The sequence below is a fragment of the Panicum virgatum genome, chromosome 5N (assembly GCF_016808335.1).
Source record: "Panicum virgatum strain AP13 chromosome 5N, P.virgatum_v5, whole genome shotgun sequence".
NCBI lineage: Eukaryota > Viridiplantae > Streptophyta > Magnoliopsida > Poales > Poaceae > Panicum > Panicum virgatum.
This window is the reverse complement of record NC_053149.1, coordinates 17,846,653-17,870,278: the sequence shown is the minus strand read 5'-3', so window position 1 is coordinate 17,870,278 and position 23,626 is coordinate 17,846,653. Positions and strand designations below refer to the sequence as shown.

The 23,626-nt window shown below is 44.6% G+C and overlaps 1 protein-coding gene and 1 long non-coding RNA gene across 2 annotated transcripts; both read left to right on the top strand.

Moving 5' to 3' along the window:
* The first annotated feature begins 6,740 nt into the window (after nucleotides 1-6,740).
* Nucleotides 6,741-8,889, top strand: LOC120673726 (2-oxoglutarate-dependent dioxygenase 11-like). Its single transcript, XM_039954709.1, has 3 exons — nucleotides 6,741-6,993; nucleotides 7,148-7,403; nucleotides 7,534-8,889. The coding sequence occupies exons 1-3, from the start codon at nucleotides 6,888-6,890 to the stop codon at nucleotides 7,898-7,900; spliced, it is 729 nt and encodes a 242-aa protein (XP_039810643.1). The 5' UTR covers nucleotides 6,741-6,887; the 3' UTR covers nucleotides 7,901-8,889.
* A 10,249-nt stretch (nucleotides 8,890-19,138) lies between these two features.
* Nucleotides 19,139-22,644, top strand: LOC120673727. The gene is made up of 4 exons (XR_005674769.1): nucleotides 19,139-19,818; nucleotides 19,909-21,885; nucleotides 21,975-22,285; nucleotides 22,409-22,644. It is a non-coding gene; the product is annotated as an uncharacterized LOC120673727 (long non-coding RNA).
* Nucleotides 22,645-23,626: the final 982 nt, after the last annotated feature.

Here is a 23,626-nt window from a genome sequence, read left to right as displayed (position 1 = left end):
CCTGAACTTTGACCAACAGTGCACAAAATAGCTATTGCTATCACGAAACACCAACTGAAGTGGATACACATGCATGTTATGTTTAGTGTACAATAGTTGCTTAACAGATTCACATTTCAAACTGTTTTAATATAGTGTTTGATTTTATAGCAAGTGGCATCATGTATAGAAATCGAAGATTACAATCTTCCACTTTGAAAAGCACTTGCTTTCTAAAATATGCCCACAATAATGGAAGGGAGGAATACATGTCAGCATCACCGCTCATCAGTACTTCAGGGCCTCGGTATTCAGCACGAGAAGACCAAGTGAAGTATCATCACCATCATCTCCTTCCCCGGAAGGAGATGCTAGAAATCTAGACAATTTCATGTTTAATTTATTCCATAAATATGACGCAAACAAGAAATGCATGATCATGATATCATATATGTGCTTATCAAAGAAATTCATCATCAAAGTCATCATGAACATGAAACTAGGGCAAACCAGCAAAGCATGACATGTGAAAACTCTCAAATAAAGCATGTCAATCACAGTGTTTATGCTAATCACAAAGATTGCAATTTTGAGAATAAGATTAGCATACCCAGCGGCAGAGCCGGAAGCACCCGAAAGCGACATGGTGCTTTGTTGTTGTAGTCGTCCCGCTCGATGCAGTGCAGAGATGTTGCAGTGACGATCACGCTCGTTTGCCTAGCGCCGGGAAGAAGTCGTACCGCGCCGTCGCCCGAACAGGAAGGAGTTGACGTCGCCGCCGGGAACAGGAATAGAAGCGAGTAGTCGTGCCGCCGCCGACACTCCCCAAAAACGTGATTGCCGTCCTCACCCGAGCAGGCGAACTCACGAACAGCAGCGTTTTGGAGGCCTACTCTTCCGGTGCTCGTGAGCGCAAGAACCGGAATGGGGCAGCAGGAACGCAGCACAACGGTGGAGCTTTGTGTGTTGTACGTCTGGAAGACAGAGAAAGGATGCCTCTCTATAGGCCCCAAGCGTGACCTTTGGCTGCTCAAGTTAATGCCATCAAAAGGCACCGTAAAAGGCCTTTGGCTGCCCAGCTTAATGCCATGAAAGGCACCATGAAAGGCACTGTGAAGGACCTTTGGCTGCCTAGCTTAATGCCATGAAAACTAGTAACTCCCAGCCATTGAAATGTTCGTTACTAGTCACTAACCACGGGTTAGTTAATAGTCATCAAATTGTGATCCAAAATGACAACACCCTTCTCAACTTCCAATGCGGTACTGTTACAATTGTAACTACCCCAAAATCATGTGCCTTGGGATTTATTGATCATTTTTAATAGGCATTTGGCCCATTAATTCTAACAATCCCCACCAAATTCCAAGACACATGTTCAGTTCCACCGTTGTTTAGATATACCGGTGTTTCGATGGAGACCTGGTTAGGGTTGAACATCCACCTAGAGCATGAGCTATACTTGATCACAACTGAATAGTGGACTATGCCTTGAATTGACAGTTTTGTGCGAACAAGTTTCACTCAAGCCCTTAACCGATACTAGGCTGCAAACTGCATCCCCTCTATTTGGAGCATATAAGTCGTACTCCCGTGCCTTTCATGAGTCTCTAGAGATTACCCGATCTCATAGACTGTGACTAGCAGTCGAACTCATATAGGTGTGTTCCTTTTAGGATGTCCTGTAGGACAACATCCCTGCTTTACCAAGCCACTCAGATCACATTAAGAGTTTAATCAACCTCCCTAATAGTATTGGAGAGACGGTGCATCTCAAATGAGCTAGACTTTATTCTAAGGAGTCTCTCCCTCAGCCATCCACTAGTTTGTTTCGCCATCTTAATTCACGGGATCTCGATGCACCTTCTATCACATTGCGTGATAGACCCTTAGTAAACTGATCTGCCAGATTATTAGATGTATGGACATAGTCCAATGATATTACTCCGGAGTTTCTCAACTTTCTGACAGTCTTCATGCGCCTTTTCACATGCCTTGTAGACTTCATATTGTCCTTAGAACTGTTCACCTTTGTTATTACAGTTTGATTGTCACAGTTCATGGATATAGCCGGTATATGTTTCTCTACAATCAACAAATCCATAAGGAGCTCACGTAGCCACTCGGCTTCAGCGCCCGCATTATCCAATGTCGTCAGTTCTGCTTCCATTGTAGACTTCGTTACGATAGTCTGCTTGCAAGACTTCCAGAAAACAGCACCACCTCCAAGCAGAAACTCATATTCGCTTGTGGCATACAGCTCATCAGCATCAGAAATCAAATTAGCATCACAATAACCTTATAGTACCCATGGATACCCAATAAAGTGAATTCCATAACTCATTGTGCCTTTTAGATAGCATAGTACTCTCTCAAGAGCAACCCAGTGAATATCTCCCGGATTTGACACAAACCGGCTTAGTTTGCTCACAGCAAACGAGATATCAGGTCTGGTTGCACTAGCCAAATACATGAGAGAACCAATTATTTGTGAATATCTCAATTGGTCTCTTGCAATTTTCCGATTTTTCCTCAAAATCACGCTTGGGTCATAAGGAGTTGGAGTTGGTGCACAGTCATCGTACCCAAAACGATTTAACACCTTTTCCACATAGTGGGACTGCACAAGAGTAACCCCACCATTTCCTTCTTCTCTCAATAGCTTAATGTTAAAAATAACATCAGCCTCACCCAAGTCTTTCATCTCAAAGTTGTTAGAAAATTTTTCACTTCTTTGATGACTTCAATATTATTCCCGAATATTAAAATATCATCCACATATAAGCACAAAATGACACCATTACCTCCACCGAACCGATAATACACACATTTATCAGCTTCATTCACCACAAAGCCGGCTGATGTTAAAGTTTAATCAAATTTCTCATGCCACTGCTTAGGAGCTTGCTTTAGGCCATACAAGGATTTTAGCAGCTTACAAACCTTACCCTCTTGACGTTTTGCCACAAATCCATCAGGCCGATCCATATAAATCTCTTTCTCAAGCTCTCCATTTAAGAAAGATGTCTTAACATCCATCTGACGAATGAGAAGACCATGTGAGGTAGACAAGGATATGAGCACACGTATGGTCGTCAGTCGGACAACTGGTGAGTAAGTATCAAAGTAATCTTCTCCTTCCTTTTGTGTATAGCCCTTAGCCACCAGCCTTGCCTTGTACTTCTCAACAGTATCATCAGATCTCATTTTCTTTTTGAACACCCATTTACACCCCACAGATTTACATCCATAAGGAAGATCAACCACTTCCCAAGTCTCATTAGACATAATAGAATCCATCTCACTTTGCACTGATTCCTTCCATAAGTCAGCATCAATGGATGAATATGCCTAAGCAATGGTTGTAGGAGTGTCTTCCGCGAGGTATATAATAAAGTCCTCACCAAAGGATTTTGCAACTCTTTGTCTCTTGCTCTTTCGAGTGACTGTATTATTATCCTCCACAGGAGTTTAAACATGAGTTTCAAAATCATAATTATTTATCGGTTCATGGACATCCTCAAAAGAAATAGAATCATGACTAGAAGTGATAGGTGTATTTTTCATGGGAATTTCATTTTCAAAAAATGTTACGTCTCTCGATTCCATGATAGTACCTTCAATCATATCCGGTATTTTGGAACTTATTATTAAAAATCTATAACCCACGCTGTGTATAGCATAACTAAGAAAAACACAATCAACGGTTTTGGGTCCAAACTTTCGCTTCTTGTTAATTGGCACATTCAACTTTGCCAAACAACCTCATGTTCGCAAATAAGAGAGATTTAATCTCTTTTTCTCCTATTCCTCGAATAGTGTAATTTCTTTGTTCTTTGTGGGCACCCTATTCAGGACATGACACGCTGTCAAAATCGCCTCACCCCACCATTCCTTAGGTAGTCCCGCAGTTTCTAACATGGCGTTAACCAAATCAGTTAGAGTACGGTTCTTTCTCTCAGCAATCCCATTGGATTGTGGTGAGTATGGCAGTGTCCTCTCATGAATAATTCCATGCTCCACGCAAAACTCAGAAAATTCATTTGAAAAATACTCTTCTCCGCGATCAGAACACACCTGTTTAATTTTCTTTTCAAGTTAGTTTTCTACTTCAGCCTTATAGATTTTAAAATAATACAACGCTTCATCCTTTGTTTTCAATAGATACACGTAGCAAAATCTAGTGCAATCATCTATAAGCGTCATGAAAAATTTCTTGCCACCTTTGGTCAATATTTCATTCATCTCACAAATACCTGAATAAATTAATTCAAGCGGTGCCAACTCTCTCGCCGCAGCAGCCTTGTGAGGCTTGCGAGGTTGTTTTGCTTCAACACACACATGGCACTTTGAATTTTTGACAACATCAAATTTAGGAATTAAATTCAAACTAGCTAAGCGGGACATGCAGCCAATGTTAACATGACATAATCTCGAATGCCAAATATTAGTCTCAACATTATTAACCACATTGTTCACAGACTTAAAGCAAGTATCAACCAAAGACAAGCGGAATAAGCCTCCGCTCTCATAGCCTTTTCCAACAAAAGTTCCATACTTAGAAATAACACATTTATTAGATTCAAATACTATCTTATAACCATCACGACAGAGTAAGGAGCCACTAATCAAGTTCTTCTTTATTGAGGGGACATGATTCACGTTCTTGAGCTGCACGGTCTTTCCCGAAGTAAGTTTCAGATCGACCGTACCAACACCATGAACAGCTGCACGCGCTCCATTCCCCATCAGCAAGGAGGCAGCCCGCCCGGCCTGGTAAAAAGAAAACAAGAAAAAGTCAGCACATACATGAATATTTACACCGGTATCAACCCACCAATCAGTTGAATAACAAACTAAAAATACAGAAGGTAAAAATTTACCATACCCAGAAGTAGCTGCTTCAGTCTCAACGATGTTAACTGATTTCTGTGCAGGAGGCTTCCACTTAGCCTCCAGACACTCTCTCGCAAAGTGCCCAGTCTTGCCACAGGTGCAACAATTCATCTTTTCCTAGGTCATCTTTTTCCCTTTTTTGAAAGAAGTGGAGGGCTTCTGCTTAAGCTCTTGCTGAAATTTCTTTTTATGTGGTTTGGGACGACTCTTTTGCACCACATGTGCGCTAGAACTCCCCTCAACGACTTTCTTGCCTTTAACATCTTTTGCTCTAGCCTTGTCCTCAACATCAAGAGTCCCAACAAGCTCAGCAGTACTAAACTCTTGCCTCTTATGTTTGAGAGACGTTGCAAAGTCAGTCCATGATTGTGGCAGCTTTGCAATCATGCAACCTGCCACAAACTTATCAGGGAGCGCACACCCAAACAGCTCAAGTTCCTTCACCAGTACCTGTATCTCATGAGCCTGTTCGACCACCGGATGGTTCTCAACCATCCGATAGTCATGGAACTGCTCCATGACGTACAACTCAGAACCGGCGTCAGAAACGTCATAACGGGCCTCAAGTGCATCCCAAATAGCCTTACCAGTCGGAAGCTGTATATATGCATCAATGAGAGAATCTCCAATGACACTCAGCAAGCCAGCCTTACAATTGGTGTCATCATGATCGAACTAACATTGCTCATCAACGGCTCGAACAGTAGCAGGCATCTCAGTCACCACATAAAAGCAACGCAAAGAGGTCAACCACATAATAGTTTTCTGGCGCCATCTCTTGTAGTGAGTGCCCTCAAACGGCGGTGGTTTCAACAAACCCGCAAAGCCAACAGATGAAAATTGTCTAAAATCATGTTTTTGGATTGTTAGAAATCTAGACAATTTCATGTTTAATTTATTCCATAAATATGACGCAAACAAGAAATGCATGATCATGATATCATATATGTGCTTATCAAAGAAATTCATCATCAAAGTCATCATGAACATGAAACTAGTGCTAACCAGCAAAGCATGACATGTGAAAACTCTCAAATAAAGCATGTCAATCACAGTGTTTATGCTAATCACAAAGATTGCAATTTTGAGAATACGATTAGCATACCCAGCGGCAGAGCCGGAAGCACCCGAAAGCGACATGGTGCTTTGTTGTTGTAGTCGTCCCGCTCGATGCAATGCAGAGATGTTGCAGTGACGATCACGCTCGTTCGCCTAGCGCCGGGAAGAAGTCGTACCGCGCCATCGCCCGAACAAGAAGGAGTTGACGTCGCCGCCGAGAACAGGAATAGAAGCGAGTAGTCGTGCCGCCGCCGACACTCCCCAAAAATGTGATTGCCGTCCTCACCCGAGCAGGCGAACTCACGGACAGCAGCGTTTTGGAGGCCTACTCTTCCGGTGCTCGTGCACGCAAGAACCGGAACGGGACAGCACGAATGCAGCACAACGGTGGAGCTTTGTGTGTTGTACGTTTGGAAGATAGAGAAATGATGCCTCTCTATAGGCCTCAGGCGTGACCATTGGCTGCTCAAGTTAATGCCATCAAAAGGCTACGTGAAAGGCCTTTGGCTGCCTAGCTTAATGCCATGAAAGGCACCATGAAAGGCACCGTGAAGGACCTTTGGCTGCCTAGCTTAATGCCATGAAAACTAGTAACTCCCAGCCATTGAAATATCCGTTACTAGTCACTAACCACGGGTCAGTTAATAGTCAGCAAATTGTGATCCAAAATGACAACACCCTTCTCAACTTCCAATGCGGTACTGTTACAATTGTAACTACCCCAAAATCATGTGCCTTGGGATTTAGTAATCATTTTTAATAGGCATTTGGCCCATTAATTCTAACAGGAGAGAACCAGATCAACCAATGGCGCACCCGAAAACAGGTGGGTTTCTGCCGGTGCCTAACGTGCAGGCACTCGCGCAGACTTGGAACGGCTCCGGCGAGCTGGTGCCTGACAGGTACGTCAGGACAGAGGAGGCCGTCGCCGAGGAGATCGCCGCCGCCGCCGGATGCGCGCTTCCAGTCGTGGACCTCGGCAGGCTCCTCGATCCCCGGTCGTCGGAAGAGGAGCTCGCGAACCTCGGCTCTGCCTGTCAGCACTGGGGTTACTTCCAGGTACGTGAAGGCGTCGATGATCAAGATCAACATCAGAAATCTTTAATTTCTGCGATCGAGAATGGGATTGTTAATCTCCTGTGAAATACGAACGGGGAATTCTCGTTGGTCAGCAGAGCACACCCACAACCGGCATGCATGTTTAATTTTGTAGCTCATCAACCATGGCGTGCCGGTCTGCCGGAAGAGGTGATCCGGGACGTGAGGAGAGACATAGCCGAGTTCTTCAAGCTCCCGCTCGAAGCCAAGAAGGCGTGCGCGCAGCTGCCGGACGACATCCAGGGCTACGGCCAGGGCTTCGTCTTCTCCGAGACGCAGAAGCTGGACTGGGCGGACATGATCTACCTCAAGCTTCGCCCCATGGAGTCGCGGAGCATGAGGTTCTGGCCCGCCCAGCCTCCGTCCTTCAGGTCATCAAGATGTGCGCCGGCCGGCCGGCCGGCCGCCAGATCAGACGGCCGGCCGCTGTTTTTTCCTCCATCTCCAGATCAGTTGAATTGAAGTTATCCTGACTCCGGCCGATTCCTTACGCATGTGCAGGAACTCCGTGGATAGGTTCTCGACGGAGGTGGCGAAGGTGACGTCGTCCTTGCTGCGGTCGATGGCCGTGGACATGGGCGTTGAGCCGGAGCGCCTCCTGGAGAAGTTCGGGGGCCAGCCGCAGACCATGAAGGTGACGTACTACCCGCCGTGCAGGCGGGCCAGCGATGTGCTCGGCCTGTCGCCGCACACGGACGCCTGCGCCGTGACGCTGCTGCTCCACGTCAACGATGTGCAGGGCCTGCAAATTAGAAGGGACGATGGCAAGTGGCACGCCGTTGAACCTCTCGAGGGTGCATTCATCTTCATCGTCAACGTCGGTGACACACTCGAGGCAAGTACTGTTACATTAGGTCCAAATATATGATCTCCCGTATTTCAGTAAAATGTTCCGATTAATAATAAAATAAAATATTCTAGGTAGAGAAATAAAATGTTTCATAAAATCAGACTAACATTTTGTACTATTCTGCTAATAATTGTTCCATATACAAAAAAATGTTCAAAAATACAAGGTGCAATTTTGGTACACGTATTCTACAATGAAAGGATGGATTTGTTGTTGCAAAAAGCGACCGATTTTATGGGTGGCAATCTGTCAATGGATAGATAGATTCCCTCCTCTAATTGTCACTTCAAACTGCAAGAACTGCCCTATATATGAAAAAAAGGCAAAAGACTAATCATAGTTTCAAATTCCCTTGCACGATTTTACCTGCTGTTATATCCATTTATTTTGTGGCCTTCAATACCACTACAAGAAACCATTTAATCTGTGACGAATTCTGACGAAATTTTTGTAACATTTTCAGAGATCGTCATGAATATGCAATATGGATATCAGGCCCATAACATAGTGACGTTTTGTTGATTTCTTCATGAAGCAGTCCATAACCTTTGACGATTTCTTCATGAAGCAGCCCATAACCTTTGACATTTTAGCAAATTCGTCGCAAATAATTAATTTAGAATTCTTGTCATATATAGCACAAGGGGAGGAAACAAAAATAGAAAAAGAAAATGAAGCACAAAAGGTGCTCATCTCGGTGTCAGACCCGGGGCGGACTGCTTATAGACATAGAATGTTCTAGAGTAAGGGATAGCTCATGGATGTACCTTACCTCTTTTGTAACTACTCGAATAGGTGTAGAACTAGCTGCAGTACAAAAGAAACTACCCGATTGTGTTGTAGTAGGACTCCAACTGTACTCGGCTAGAACTTTCCATGTAACCCTGTCCCCCCGGATATATAAGGGCGAGCAGGGATCCCCTCCAAACAATCATCAACACCTAAGGCAATACAAACCACACAGAAAGTAGGGTATTACGCAAACTCGCGGCCCGAACCTGTCTAAATCTTTGTGTTTCTTGTACCATCGAGTTCTAGAGCAGTCGATCCCTATCTACAAACCCTACTGCTAAGGGTATCCCTGAGCAGGCTTGGCGGTAAACACCGACAGCTGGCGCGCCAGGTAGGGGGTTTCAGCGAGTTCACCAACGAATTCGATGGCTGGATCAAGCAACGCCAACAGCGTGCCAGAAGGCACGACTTTCGTTTTTGGTTCCTGGGCTTGCACGGCTGATGGGACGGGAGGCTTTTCCAGCCACCTTGTCACGCCTAACTCGCCTAAATCGAAAACCCGCTCCCAACTCGCCGGCATCCGCGAGTCCACGGATCTCGACGAGAAAAGAGCTCCACCTGAACTCGACTCGGACAACCCAGGAAACGTGACAACTCAAAACCAAACTCTTGGTTTGGTCAAGTTCGACACAAATTCTGATTCCGAAAAGCCTTACTTTTCCAAAACTCTTGGAAAATACCTGGCTCATCTAAAGACAATCAAACGCCCTAAGATCAAAAACTCAAAACTACTCGCCGGAGTGGATCAAGTTTCACGATCGATAGAGGGCTGCATCAAACTTGCAGAAACCGCTCTCAGCCCATCTGTGCTACAGCAGAACCCTAACGCACTAAACCCGCCGCAGAAGAGGTCGGGCGACATGCTCTCAGGGATCGATCAGATAAATTCAAAGCTTGCTAACTGCATTAAGGTGGCTGAAAGCACTCTGCAAGACAAAGAGCAAAAATCGGGAGGAGGAATCTGCGGGGGAGCTGGTGAGACAAACCCCTGGCTTGTTCGGATGGGACCGTCTATCTCCAGGATACCTCAGAGCCCTTCACCGAAACCTGCTCACACTCGGACTCTGAAACCAGTCGAGTCCAAGTTTGATCAGGACTTTGATTGCTTCATGAACGGTCTCGAGAACTTTGAACCATTTGACGATCTTGAAGAGTGGTCAGACAATGTCGAGCTGTTCATGGACACCATGGCCAAACCAACCGAGCATGCTGACACTCTTTCGGAACTGGCCAAGCTTAAAAAAGGAAAAGCCAAGGCCCCAGAACAATCCAGCGACTCAATCTATGATAAACCCTGGATTAAGGAGCCTGAGGGGCTAACTCCTACTCAATCATGGTTACACTGGATGAATGAGAACGCCCTCCGTGTAGAGATGGGCATACCGCTTCTCGCTCAGCCAAAGCATACATACTCAAAAATCGGTGGGCTAACCGACTCCGAATCCGAGTACTCCTCCGACCTGGAGGAACAATTGGATGACCTAATCCAGTATAGTAAACAAGTTGAGTCCAACTCGGCTAAGAACCTCAAGTCCGATTAGGACTCCCTCCCTAACCTGATTATATATGCAACGCCGCAAGGACGGACAGTGCATCTCAGGAAAGCACAAGATCCCAACGCCTCCGGCTCACAGCCAGCGGATCTGCCCTACCAACAGAGCACTCCTCTAGACCCGTCCTCAGGCAAACAAGACCAAGAAATTCAAGACCTTTGCCGTGAAATCCTCATGGTTCATATCGCCGAAGAACCTGGGGGTGACCCCACGGAGCATCTTAACCTTGACGACTACAATTCTAATGATTTCGACGAGTACCTTTCCGACAATATGGAAACTACTCCTCCTACAATCACAGAAGCCCAAGCTACCACCAATAAGGACCCACCTGCTCCTCCTCTTCCTCCAGCGGTGACCGTCACCGTCCAAATGGATGAGCAGAATCCAGCAGAAGACCTCTACGAGCGTCGTCGCCAGCTCAACCAGAAGAGGGCGTTCAGGCGTCAGCGCCTCGCTAACACCCTACAAGAACAGTAAGGCAACAACTACGACTACTCCAACTGCGACCTCCGCAGTGTGATCAATGTTGGGCATGATGCGCGCAACATCATCATCTCAAGGAGAAAAGAACAGGAGGAAGTCGAGGCATACATCCCTTCTTCCAACTACCGCATTCCGCCAAGGGCTTCCGCTCCCTTCAAGAAGCACAAGTCGGCAACCATTAGTACCCGCCCTCAGGGTAAACCACGCACCCAGCATCAAGGTGAATTGTCTCAGAGCGGAAACAGGATCAACAAAGTACTGCTACGCAAGTACTTTATCCACCCAAAGAGCTCTCACACAATCTTCCAGTGTGACTCACTTCGCAAGGCCCTTGGGGCACCTCTCCTGAAGGAGACACCACCGATAAATCTAGTCGACCTCTGCATCGACTAGTTCTACCTCTAATTTAGTCGACCATCATATCAACTAAGTTCCTTCTTCGAATAAATTTTATCCAGTCACGTAAACAATTGCTCACGTCTAACGAGAAAGGGGTAGGTCTAAGAGTCTGAGTCTGTCACTTTACAGCCATCGTAATTTCGACAAATCCAAACAAAGTCGATTTTTCATATATCGACTACTTGGCTCTCGCTCACACGACCAGTACCCCATCTCGAAAGCCTTGCTCGGCTCGAGCAGCTATTGAGCGGTTCTTATGGTTCATACTTGAGTGCTTTTTGGGCATTTACGTCTTGGGCAACCCGACGGGGTTCCTACCTAACAGTTCTGTCCTAAAAGGCACTCTAGTCCTCTGGTAGGACACCCTATTCACCCCGCCCGAGTAGGTTTTGGATACTCTTTTGGCACCTTCATCTTGGGCAACCCGACGGGGTTAGTACCTAACAGACTTGCCCTAAGAGTTAATCCAGTCCTTAGTTAAAAGGACACCTTACTCGCCTCGCTCGAGTAAGCTTTGGATATCTTTCTGACATTTACGTCTTGGGCAACCCGACGGGGTTCGTACCTAACAGTTCTGTCTTAAAGATTACTCCAGTTCCTAGTTAAAAGGACACCTTACTCGCCTCGTTCGAGTAAGCTTTGGATATCCTTTTGACATTTACGTCTTGGGCAACCCGACGGGGTTCGTACCTAACAGTTCTATCTTAAGGATTACTCCAGTCCTTGGTTAAAGGACACTCTACTCGCTGGCTCGAGTAGGTCTTGGATACTCTTTTGGCACCTTCGTCTTGGACAACTCGACGGGTTTAGTACCTAACAGACTTGCCTAAGAGTTACTCCAGTCCTCAGGTAGGACACCTTACTCGCTCTGCTCGAGTAAGTTTGGGATGTTTCTAGAATATTTACGTCTTGGTTAACTCAACAGAGTTCAATCCTAACAGTCCTATTCCAGAAACCAATCCAGTCCATTAAAGGACATACTACTCGATACGATCGAGTAGTTTGGGCCATTTTCGTGAACAGCTGCATACTATCTGGGTAACCAAACAAGGTCTATCCTAAATGGTCAACTACAAAAATCCCTTAAGGAGCACAGGTAAGTTCATGATACTCTAAAATAAGGTGACACAATTTTCCCGCTTGCTTAGCTTCCTATGGGAATCTCCGCTACAGAGTCTTTTTGCCTCGAGTACTTGACGGGTACTACTTGCTTGCTTGAGATACAAAAAGAACTCCTGTTTTCCCTTAGTACTCTGAGTAGTTGTCGAGAACTGACTGTCCTCTTATCTATCAAGAAACCCCTTATACCTCCTAGATACTCTAAATGAGATCTCCCCCCGATTTGGACAACAAAGTCCACAATAGCTACGCGCTAATAAAACATTTCCTTTGAAAAGGAAACCCATACTAAGCTACGGCTTTGAACACCCCCATAGTGCTATTCCCACTTGGTTAATCCTGAGGGATTCAATCCTAACCGGTTAGCACCATGGTTTCGGAACCATACAGATTCGATTCTATTCGAGAATGCCTCCTGAGACACTTACGGATACAATGCATCGTATATATTGTTATAGCTGAGTGGGCGCGATGCCGCCTACACTCAGGACCCTCGAGTGCAGCTACTCGACACAACAAAGGATTCCATAATCCTACCTCCAAGTACTTAACATTACACAAATATCCAACATTTGTTCAAAGTACTTCTGGCTCACACGCCAATTCAATTATAAGACATGCTTAAGGAGACTCTGCGCTACTCAAGGCTTCTACAATCTGATCAGCCACCCCGGAGGTTTCCGCCAAATACTCACGGAACTGATCTTCCGTATAGTCAGCCTTGGCACCTTGTCCAAGGGCGTCCAGACGAGTGGTTGGCCAATAAGACTTCACCAGCCCAAGCACGCGACCTACGTACTGATGGGTGATGTCGGAGACTCTGCGAAGCCTCCCAGCCAGCGTGAGCGATTTGTCTCCATCTTCTTGCGGGATATCCATGGCCTCCGCCACCTCCAGGGCAGCATCTCTGGCTTCTCTCAGCTCCACGAGTTCTCGCTGCATCGAGTCTCGAGACTTTGACAAAGTCTTGAGTTGTTGCAGCACCGTCGCTGCATCACGGTCAGAGTCCTCCTTGATCTTCTTAAGCCTCTCTATTTCATCTACGTTGCGGTATATAAGAATCTTTAAATCTAGTACCAAGCTCTCCTGAATCTCTAAAGATTTGGCACAAGCTGTGTACTCGATAGAAAGAAAATCTTATAAACACTAAGCAGATCTACTAGTCGAGTGCATATTAAATGCCAAAGACTAACATTTTTTAGATTGGGAAAGCTTCTTCAGCTTCCCCTCAAGAGCATTCTTCTCAGATGAGAGTGTTTTAACCCTCTATTTGAGAGCATTTAGCTCTATCTCATCTAGAGACTGGACACTCATTCGTCCCGGTGCTTTCTGCAAAACAAAAAGATCAGAATACTACTCGATCTACTCCAAAAATACTCGAAGTATTCGACTACTTACTTCTAGCAGCTTGACAGCTAGCTCCACATTCTCTCTTGGCAAATTGCTTCCCAATGTGACCTGGGAAGCACTTGCCACCACCTCTGTAACAACCCTCTTGGGCACTTCTTCAATTTTTCCTACAGTATTCCCTGTGACTTGGGAATCTAAAGGAAGAACATGCTACTTAAATTACAATAAGAGCAAATAAAAGGATACTTTTCCTACAAGGCACTACAAGCTTACCTGCAGGGGTCTTCGCAGGCTGTTTATTATCGCCTCCCTTAGGAAGCTTCTTGTCTTCTCCTTCTTCCGGAAGCTTGCCGCTTCCACCACCTTCCGGGGTCTCCTCGTTGGCCCTCTCAGAATGGGGTAAAGGAGAATCCAGAAGCATGGAGTCAACCATAGCCTCCGCATCAGGAGCACTCATATCGGGAGTACTCGGGGGCTTCCCCAGCTTCAGCTGAGAAGCCGAGTGGCTCTTAGCCCCCACGTCCTCTCCCAGGACCGCATCTCTGCAAAGACAAAGTAGTTACAAACTACTAGATTCAAAAGAGATCCTACATATACAAGCTCTAAAGAACTTACGCATGAGCTCTTATGAGGGCAAACCCCTTGACGCCTGTAGCGAAAATGGCCTCTCATGTCATATTTCAATATAATGTTTTGGTGATTGATATAGACAACACAATACTTGTACTAATATGAATGTTAAGATGATCATTCTCAGGCTTTTAGGTTCAAGTGATGACAAAGAGAAGATAGGCGTAGCTAGGCCCGAAGGGCCGCACCGGATTAACCAGCGTTGGGTGTTTTACACTCACCGGTGTAATGGACTTGGAGGCCGAAGAAGCAGCAGGAGTTTTACAGGCACCGGTTAAATCGGCGATCAAGGCAAAGTGAACGTCGGTGTAGTTGTCCAGAGAGTTGGTTTTCGGGAACTCTGGGACAGTTACATTCACCGGTTGATTACGTCGGTAGATTAAGGTAGCCGTTGAAGTATAACGGCTAGTTGGAAAAAGGTGCTCACCGGTTAAACCGGTGATGACACAAAGTGGATCATCGGTTTAACCGGTGATAGCGCTTTTTGTCAGCCACTTTTCCAACGGCTCTTTTGGGGTGTGTGGGCTATATATACCCCCCAAGGCCGGTTGCTGCATATGGTTGGACGCCAAAAAAGTTGAAGGAAGTGTTGCCCAAGCAAACTAACATCTCCAACCATCCTAGCAAAGCTTAGTGTCATATCTAGCTTGTGAGAAGCTTTGAGAGAGTGCTTTGTGCACTTGTATAGGGATTAGTTCTTGCGAGAGCTCCCTTGAGCAAAGTATTGCTGTGGCAAGCAATCGTGTACTCGTCGTGTGACCCTCCGACTTGGTGTGGAGCGGCAACAACACTTTGTGTGGGGAAGGAGACCCCTCTTGGTGAGAAGCTCCGATAGTGAAGACGGTGCTGTTGGTGACGCTTCAAGAGAGACGGTGGCGGTGGCCTTGTCTTGGTGACTTGGTGCCACTTATCCTTTGCTTGCCGGAAGCCTTGGTGGCGAACGCAAGACGGTGATCAAGCGAAGAGACTCGGCATCACACTTGTTCTTGTTGGACAAGTGGCCGTGGACGTAGGGAGGGACTTTGTGCCCTAACCGAACCACGTTAAATCGTGTGTCTTGGTGTCTTCACAGGAGTTTGCATATTCTCTCCCTTACCTCTTTACTTACCGTATTACGTTTCCGCATTTACTCTATCTTGCGTGCCTTTACTTTCCTAGTTAGTTTGATTAGGATTGGTTATAGGTTGCAAGTCTTTTAGGGGTAAGTAGAGAGTAGCATAGATAAACTTTAGTCATAACTAGCATGTGTAGGATGTGTTAGTTTTATCTCATGCAAATAGATTGAGCCCTAGGATAGAAAGCGATTAGCGACCCTATTCACCCCCTCCCTCTCTAGGGTCGGACACCCCGGTGATCCTTACAACGCCAAATTTGCGGGCAGGCTTCATGATCACGGCCAGCTTACCCGCATCGACGGTCTTATTTATATCAGAACTACTCGCTGAAGGAGTAGCCCCGATCCCACTTGACGGGTCCACTGTGGTGGAGGGGACAATTTGTACCACCGCAGTATCATCCCCAGATGATAAGGTTCATGGCATCTTAGCCGCCGGACTTAGAAAAGCAAAAACACAAATCAAAACTTGCAAATCGACAACTAGAAAGTACTCGATTGCAAATATAACTAGCTATTCACCTGTCGCTAGTAGTTTTGGAGGAGTTGCTACGCTTCCTCGCCACTGACCGAGTACTCCTCAGGCGCTCGGTCTGGGCATCAGCGCTTGGAGTGGGGCTGTGCTCCCCATCACTCCTTTCTTCAGACACTGCCTCATCTGCACAATCAAGTCTGGACATCAGTACTGCTTATATGAAATCTCATATGAGCATACTAAGATTTGATTAATAGATCGAGGAAATTGGAAGAACAAAAGGGCGAATAAATGCCTGGTAGCGAAGGACTACTCTTAAAGCGATCCATGTCCTCCTACAGAAAGCAAATCCTATCAGATTTACACTATAATAAAGTACTCGATTTCTACGTATCGACTACTCTTATCAAGTACCTGCTTCGGTGGATTCGCAGCAGAAAATGTACTAGGAACAACTGGGATTTTCTTTACATTCTTCAGAAGTTGTTTTACTCGACTAAAAACTACATCATCCGAGATCTCTTCCTCCGAGAATCTTGACGGATCAGTTGTTTCCTGATACTGGAATCCGAACGATTCTCGAGCTTGCAATGGCTGGATTCTTCGCTTCATCCAATCAAACATGACTGCCTCCCTAGTCAACATATTTTGTCTCAAAATGGCAATCCGATCGAGTAGTTCAGAGATTTGACTCTCATTGACTGGTTTTTTATTTCACTCGGGCCATTGGATTGGAGGTCCGGGAGTAATGGATGGAAAACTTCTCGACTGGTTCTTGACATAGAACCACTTGGGCTTCCATTCGATTACTTTATTACTAAGGTCATAAGGGATATATACTCTATCTCTTCTTTACCTAAGTTGGAGACCCGAGCCTCCTACTACATCTAAGACGAATCTGCTGGGCTGCGGCTTCAAATGGAAAAGGTAGCGGAAGAGTTCAAAATGGGGCTCGATGCCCAGAAAAGCTTCGCATAAATGCACGAAGATGGACATATGAACAAAGGAATTTGGGGTCAGATGATGCAACTGGATCATGTAGTAGCGCAGGAGCCCAGAAAAGAAAGAAGAACAAGGAAACCCTAATCGTCGTTCCAAGTATGAGGTGAAAGCAACAACTTCCCCCGTATTCTCATACGGATGATCCGAACCCAAGGCAGGATGCCATTGGATAACAGATCTGGGAGCTAAAAGACCTTGCGACACTAGAGATTCCAAATCAGATTGGGAACACTTACTGGTGTTCCACTCCTCATCGCGGGTTGGCTCCGCAGCCGCACCCTTCCCCTTGGTCGTCTTCTTAGGTGCCATCCGGAAGTCTACAGATCGCTTCATGCGCATAAACTGGTGGAAACCCTAAGAGGAGGACGGAGAACGACAAGGAGCAAGAACTTTGGATCTGGGAGCTTGAGAGCGAAAGACAGATCTAAAGCAGTAAAAACTAGTGGCGGCCGGTGGGGTAAAACCTAAGTCACCATTTCATTTTATAATGACGGTGGCAAACATGGTAAAAACACCCAACAGGCCAACAGTCCGTTGTAAATCGTGGAAAAAAACGGGATTTAAAAGAGATATTCCTTTTTCGGAGACTACATCCTGGAAAAGAAAACACTCACATCCCTAGTCGCCTACTCGACATCCTTTTCCCTTAACTAGGATTACATTCCAAAACAAGGATAAGTACTCGACACAGTACAACTACTCGACATTACAACTCAAGTACTTTTTATTACATAACTTTACAAAATGACTCGAGTCTGCACGCACACTTCTTGGCTTCCTAAGAAACATGCTGCAGTTAGATCGGCCCGAGGCCGTGTCAAAGTACAAACTTATTATTCCCATTTCTGGAATAAAGTTATTCGTATTCAGGGAGATAAGCTACAAGAGTATGGAGGCAGATTACAATAATCACCTCGCAAGTCCTCTTGTAGCATATTGCAGAGAAATTTCTCTTTCTCCCTAAACACTTTGTGGCAAGATTAAGCTTCCCCGCCAGAGATGTCAGTTCTTGGGCACCTAGAAACAGGCAACCCTAAGGATGTGACACAACAAGATTCAACCCAGCGACCCCAAAACTGCCTCATTGGAAGATGCAAGGACATGATATCCAGCATGGATCCGACAAGGGCATTAGGGATGCAGGAGGAGGCAGCTGAGACTTCTCTTGTCACTCGCAATTTCTCTTCTAGTATCTTTTGTTGGAAGGAACTACACAAATCTCAGGAGGGCGAGAGTAAGAACACCAAGGAAAAGTCATAGTCGCTACATTTTGGTGCTTCTGGCAAAGGCCTCTCCCCTTACTTTTATAGCCACAAAGGGGCTTACTGAGGAGAACCCGTGAACCAACAGTGCACGTTTCACGGATGCATTCATGGCAGCATTCACGGACGCAGTCAAAGTTGCAATAATGCAGATCCTCCAAATAGTAACATCCAACGTGAGTATGGAATAAAGAGCCGTACATCCCGGGTTTTATTTCTGAGGTTATTTTGGGTGCAATCAGTGTGGCGGATCCAATTGTATCATTTTTCTGGGATTTTACCCGAAAAAGAGGTCTTTTCGGATTCCGGATCTGATGAATCCTGCAAATAATCTAAAGGATAAAATCTGATGCCACGACTTAAATCCTTAATTCCAAATCTACGCTCGGGGGCTACTCGCAGCAAAAGGGATTTTGATTTAAGGCTCGGGGGCTGCTGGATATAGGCATCAGAGATTTATTTTTCAAATTTTTTGGAAAATAGATTGAAGTGACCCGCAGTCTGATTCTACGATTCAACTTAAGGCTCGGGGGCTACTCCATATGGAGCGCGAGTACTTCGCGCACCATATATGATCAAGATTTCGGGGCTTGAGCACCTCACAGCCTCGAAGCAAACGGAAGTACTTGAAGGACTACTCGACATATCTGAAGGAAGGACCAAAAGTAACCAGGAGGAGGTTCTGATTACTTGAAGAACTCGAAGACGCCCTGCCAAGTACTCGACGCCTGCAAAACTCGGCTATGAAGAGCTCGGGGGCTTGTCAGACCCGAGGCAGCGGGACTTCTTATAGACATAGAATGTTCTAGAGTAAGGGATAGCTCATGGATATACCTTACCTCTTTTGTAACTACTCAAATAGGTGTAGAACTAGCTGCAGTACAAAAGAAACTACCCGATTGTGTTGTAGTAGGACTCCAACTGTACTCGGCTAGAACTTTCCATGTAACCCTGTCTCCCCGGATATATAAGGGCGGGCAGGGACCCCATCCAAACAATCATCAACACCTAAGGCAATACAAACCACACAGGACGTAGGGTATTACGCAAACTCGCGGCCGAACCTGTCTAAATCTTTGTGTTCCTTGTACCATCTAGTTCTAGAGCAGTCGATCCCTACCTATAAACCCTACTGCTAAGGGTATCCCTGAGCAGGCTTGGCGGTAAACACCAACACTCGGGTTTGAACGGCAGAGCTCAAACTAGAGATGTTTGAGACATAGCACCACACCACAAAACCTTTTGTGCTCAAAACTGGTTTTAGTTCTTTTTATTATATAGTTTTTGCTCAAAACTGATTTTAGATCATTTTATATTTTTAAGGGGACGAAGGGGTTCGAACCGCGACCTCAGGGAAGGGGAACGCACGCCTTACCACTATACTACTCGGACCCTTTTGTTTTCTGTAGGAAGATGAAGATTTATAAAAATAAGGGAAGCTCGTTGTTATACAAAGTTGAATATCCAATCGACTGGATCCGCATCGAGTTTCCCTTCCTAACGGCGCCTCCACCCCCACCGTCCCATCCTGTACCGCTCTCGCCCACCAGTACCATGTCACCGGCCCCAGCTCGCCACTACCTCATCCCGGACGGCCGGTGCTCGCCATTGCCGGCATCCCGCACATCCCCACCATTGCCGACTCGACCCGACCGCGGTAGCACAACATCGACGGCATCACAGTCTTGCGACCATAACTCCGGCAGTGAGGCAAACCTTGTCCCCCACCTCGACAACGGCCACCAGTCAGCAAGGTATTTATCTGTAATCTTCTTTCTTTACCGTGATTTTTTTTGAATTGGTGCATACTTGTTCATTTTTGTTATTCTGCTATGCTTGAATAGATGGATCGAACTTGGGTGCATAGCAAATTGTTTTCCCCCGAGCACATTGGTGGTGTGAAAGAATTTATGAGCTTCATTCGTGAAAAATTCAGTGATAAAGGTTGAGATTCTCTACCCATGTGGTAGATGCCTTAATCAGAAGTATCAATGTCAGGCTGTAGTGAACAAGCACATATTGATTAATGGAATGGACAATAGTTATAATCGATGGATTCATCATGGAGAGAACTTGGATGTAGATGTTATTAATGATCCTGTTGATGTTCGTGACATAGATATGATAGATGATGACAACTATGGTGTTGATCCTTTAGAAGCGGTTTTGGGAGATCTAAACACTGCAGAAGAACAAACAAGACATGATGGAGAAAATCTGGAAGCTGATGCCTGATGAACAAGATTCATTTTTCAAAATAGCCATGAGAGAGGCAAAGCGTCAACTTTATCCTGGTTGTACAAAATTCTCAAGGTTCTCCTCTGTGGTAAAGATGCTTCATATGAAGTCATTATATAGAATAAGCAATTCTGCTTTTTCTGTAGTAACGAAGCTATTGGCTGAAGCATTCCCGGAATGGAATACACTCCCAAAATCATATAAAGAAGCAAAGAGCCTTCTAAAGGAATTAGGTCTTTGATATGAATCAATACATGTGTGCTACAATAATTGTGCGCTATTCAGAAAGAAATATGCCAAGCTTGACAATTGCATTGTTTGTGGTCTGTCAAGATGAATGGACCCAGAAAGGAAGAAGATACCACAGAAAGTGTTGCGGCATTTTCCACTAGCACCTAGGCTAAAAAGGATGTTTGCAACCAAAGAAGCATCAGAGGAAGCACAATGGCACAAGTTAAAGAGGTAGCCTAGTGAGAAGGAAATGTGCTACCCAGCTGACGGCGAGGCATGGAAACATTTCGATGAAGTATATCCAGATTTTGCAGAAGATGCAAGAAATCTTAGACTTGGACTTGCAACTGATGGTTCAATCCTTTTTCAGAACAGAACTCAAGATACAGCATGTGGCCTGTATTTGTTGTGCCATACAACCTTCCACCCTGGGCATGCATGCAGGAGTCAAACTTCATGATGGCTTTACTTATTCCAGGATCTAAATCACCTGGGAAGGACTTTGATATATTTTTAGAGCCTCTTATAGAAGATTTACTTGATCTTTGGAAGGGTGTGCAAACTTTTGATGCTAGTACTCACAAGACATTTAGCCTTCATGTTGCAGTTTTGTGGTGCATCCATGACTATCCAGCTTTGAGTACTCTTTAAGGGCGTAGAACAAAAGGTTATTTTGCATGTACTCATTGTGACAAGCACCCTCTTTCATACAACCTAAGGAGCAAAATTGGGTATATTAGGCATTTTCGATTCCTCCCAAAAGGTCTTCGTTTGCGAAGAAACAATTAGTTTGCTGGACTTCATCGAAGCAATGAGCAACCAAGTCAATTCACTATAGAAGAGCTGCTTGCTGAACTGGAGACATGTCAAAAGAACAAAGATAACCGAGGCAATGTTTTGTTACATCAAACAACCGGCTCCCGTAGCTACCCGATTTTTGCAGAAAATTTTGTATGTTAGCCATGTCGCTGTGCCTTTCATTTCGTATCCATACATCTTCTATATAGATTTCAATTTCTTGGTCGTAACTAGATATTCATTCTCTTCAACTGAACTTGTTGTTCTATCATGTTTTAGCAAATGATGTTCTAGTTCCATAAGTTGCCAAGATCAGTTTGTAAAACAATAAAATATTACTTCTTGCTGCAACAGTATAAATGTCCAATGTCCATGGTGTTTCTTAAATTTTGTCCTACTATCAACTGTTCTGACCAAATAAGTAACTTGCTCCATATAAATATTTTTTTCAGATACATCAGGATGAGGATAAAGAACACGATGCATTTGAATTGTTCCAAATGTGCCACTTCAGCAAGAAAAAGGGCTACACACATGCTGTACAATCAGTTATTGTAAGTCTGCTCTCTAATGGTGCTGTTATTACTTGGATATTTTAGACTGCCCCATGATCCTGAATCTTGTTTGCTGCTGGCTTAGCTAGACTAAAATGAAAACCCAACTGGCTGCACAACCAACAGAAGGTGAACAACCCAAGTCTGTGCTTCAGGTTGTAGCTAATGTGCTTGAGCGCAACAACAAGAAGAGTGTGTTCCTTCAGAATGTGGGGATGCAGACTAAGCGACCAAGGTTGAGTGCACAACTGGAAGCGGAGAAGAGAGAAAATGCTGAGCTTTGATTGATTGTCAACAACCAGCGCGAACAAATGGAAGGCTTGAGCAAGAAGCAAGCTGAGTTGGAGGCTAAACTTGACCTTGCTCTGGGTCAAAATCGACCATGATGATAGGCATGATGGTATGTTAGATTTTGCTAGAACCAATCTTTTGATGTTGCAACATAACTGTTTTTTTTTGCTGCAGGAGTGCCTCACTAATAGTGGCTTAATTTGTTTCCGATACTTGTTTTTTGGTGTTGTAGGTGCTGTTATGGAACTTTTGCTGCCTTTGCTTCTGGAATCAAACTGCTACCTATATGTGCTACAGGTCCTGCTGGTGTGGAGGAACCTGAACGTACAAGCTGGTTGGTGCTCGGTGCTCAGACTTTTCTTGTTTTTGGGTTTGTGTCTGTAGCAGACCGTGGACAACGTGAAACCAAACCTTTTGTTGTTTGTGCTTATTGAACCTCAACTATATTTGTGGAACTGTTGTTTGATTCTGGAAGCAGAGATGAAAAATGAATGTGACTGTTGTTATATCTATTTTGCATGTAAACTTGAGGTTGAATATGTTATTTTGGGCTGGTATATTTGATGTGTATTTTGGGCTGTAATGACCATTTTAGTGTTACAATCTTTGAGAAATTGGGCTGTTATATCCCTGAGAAATTGAATTGAAATTTATGGGCTCAATTTTTAATGGGCCTCTTTAGTGGGCTTTGATTTGATAGTGGGTCAAAAAAATGGCCCAACTGACTGGCCCATTTTTAAAATGGGCTGCCATCATCGACATCATTAGTGACGTCACACGCCATGTCATCAATGACGTCGTGTACATAGACTATCACAAAAATAGAAAAGAAAGAATGGAGAAGTAGGCATAAGTCACACTAAACCATTGGATAAAAATAATTCAAAAATTAAATATTATTTCAAACTCTGCAGATTTCACCAAATGAAAAGTATGATAGAGCCTAATATGCAGTATGCTCTCTCGTCCTCCCCTGTGCTGGAAGTTTGTCAATTAAGATTTCGATAGTACGAAGATTATATGCGGGACATTTGCATCTTGAACAGACTTCTAAGTGGCCAATAAGTGAAATTTTCTTCTTTGTACCGCAACTGATTTCACGAATACTGAGATATAATTTGAAATACTACACCGTCCATATATAAGGTGTATTTTGATTTTGAAAGGTCAAACTTCACAATAATTTCATAAGTCAATTATATGCATTTTTAGTGTATGAAAGCCGAACCCACTAAATTTCATGTTCAATGGAATTTTAGGATGGGGTTGATTTTCTAACAAATGGTTATATATACAAAATTACAGAAATGAGGCTAAAATGTAATTTTAATTTTCTTATAAAAATATGCATTAAATGGACGGATGGATGTTATTTTGTACTCGCTCCCTTTTCAAAAGCCTGTCACATTTGACCATCTTTTGAATTGCTGTAACCTCATATAAATTTGAA

What these genes read in the sequence shown, in the direction of transcription:
- LOC120673726 (XM_039954709.1), top strand. Translation starts at nt 6,888, where the DNA reads ATGCGCGCTTCCAGTCGTGGACCTCGGCAGGCTCCTCGATCCCCGGTC. An exon ending in AGCACTGGGGTTACTTCCAG is followed by an intron (nt 6,994 to 7,147) that starts GTACGTGAAGGC and finishes TTAATTTTGTAG; the next exon opens with CTCATCAACCATGGCGTGCC. An exon ending in GCCCAGCCTCCGTCCTTCAG is followed by an intron (nt 7,404 to 7,533) that starts GTCATCAAGATG and finishes ACGCATGTGCAG; the next exon opens with GAACTCCGTGGATAGGTTCT.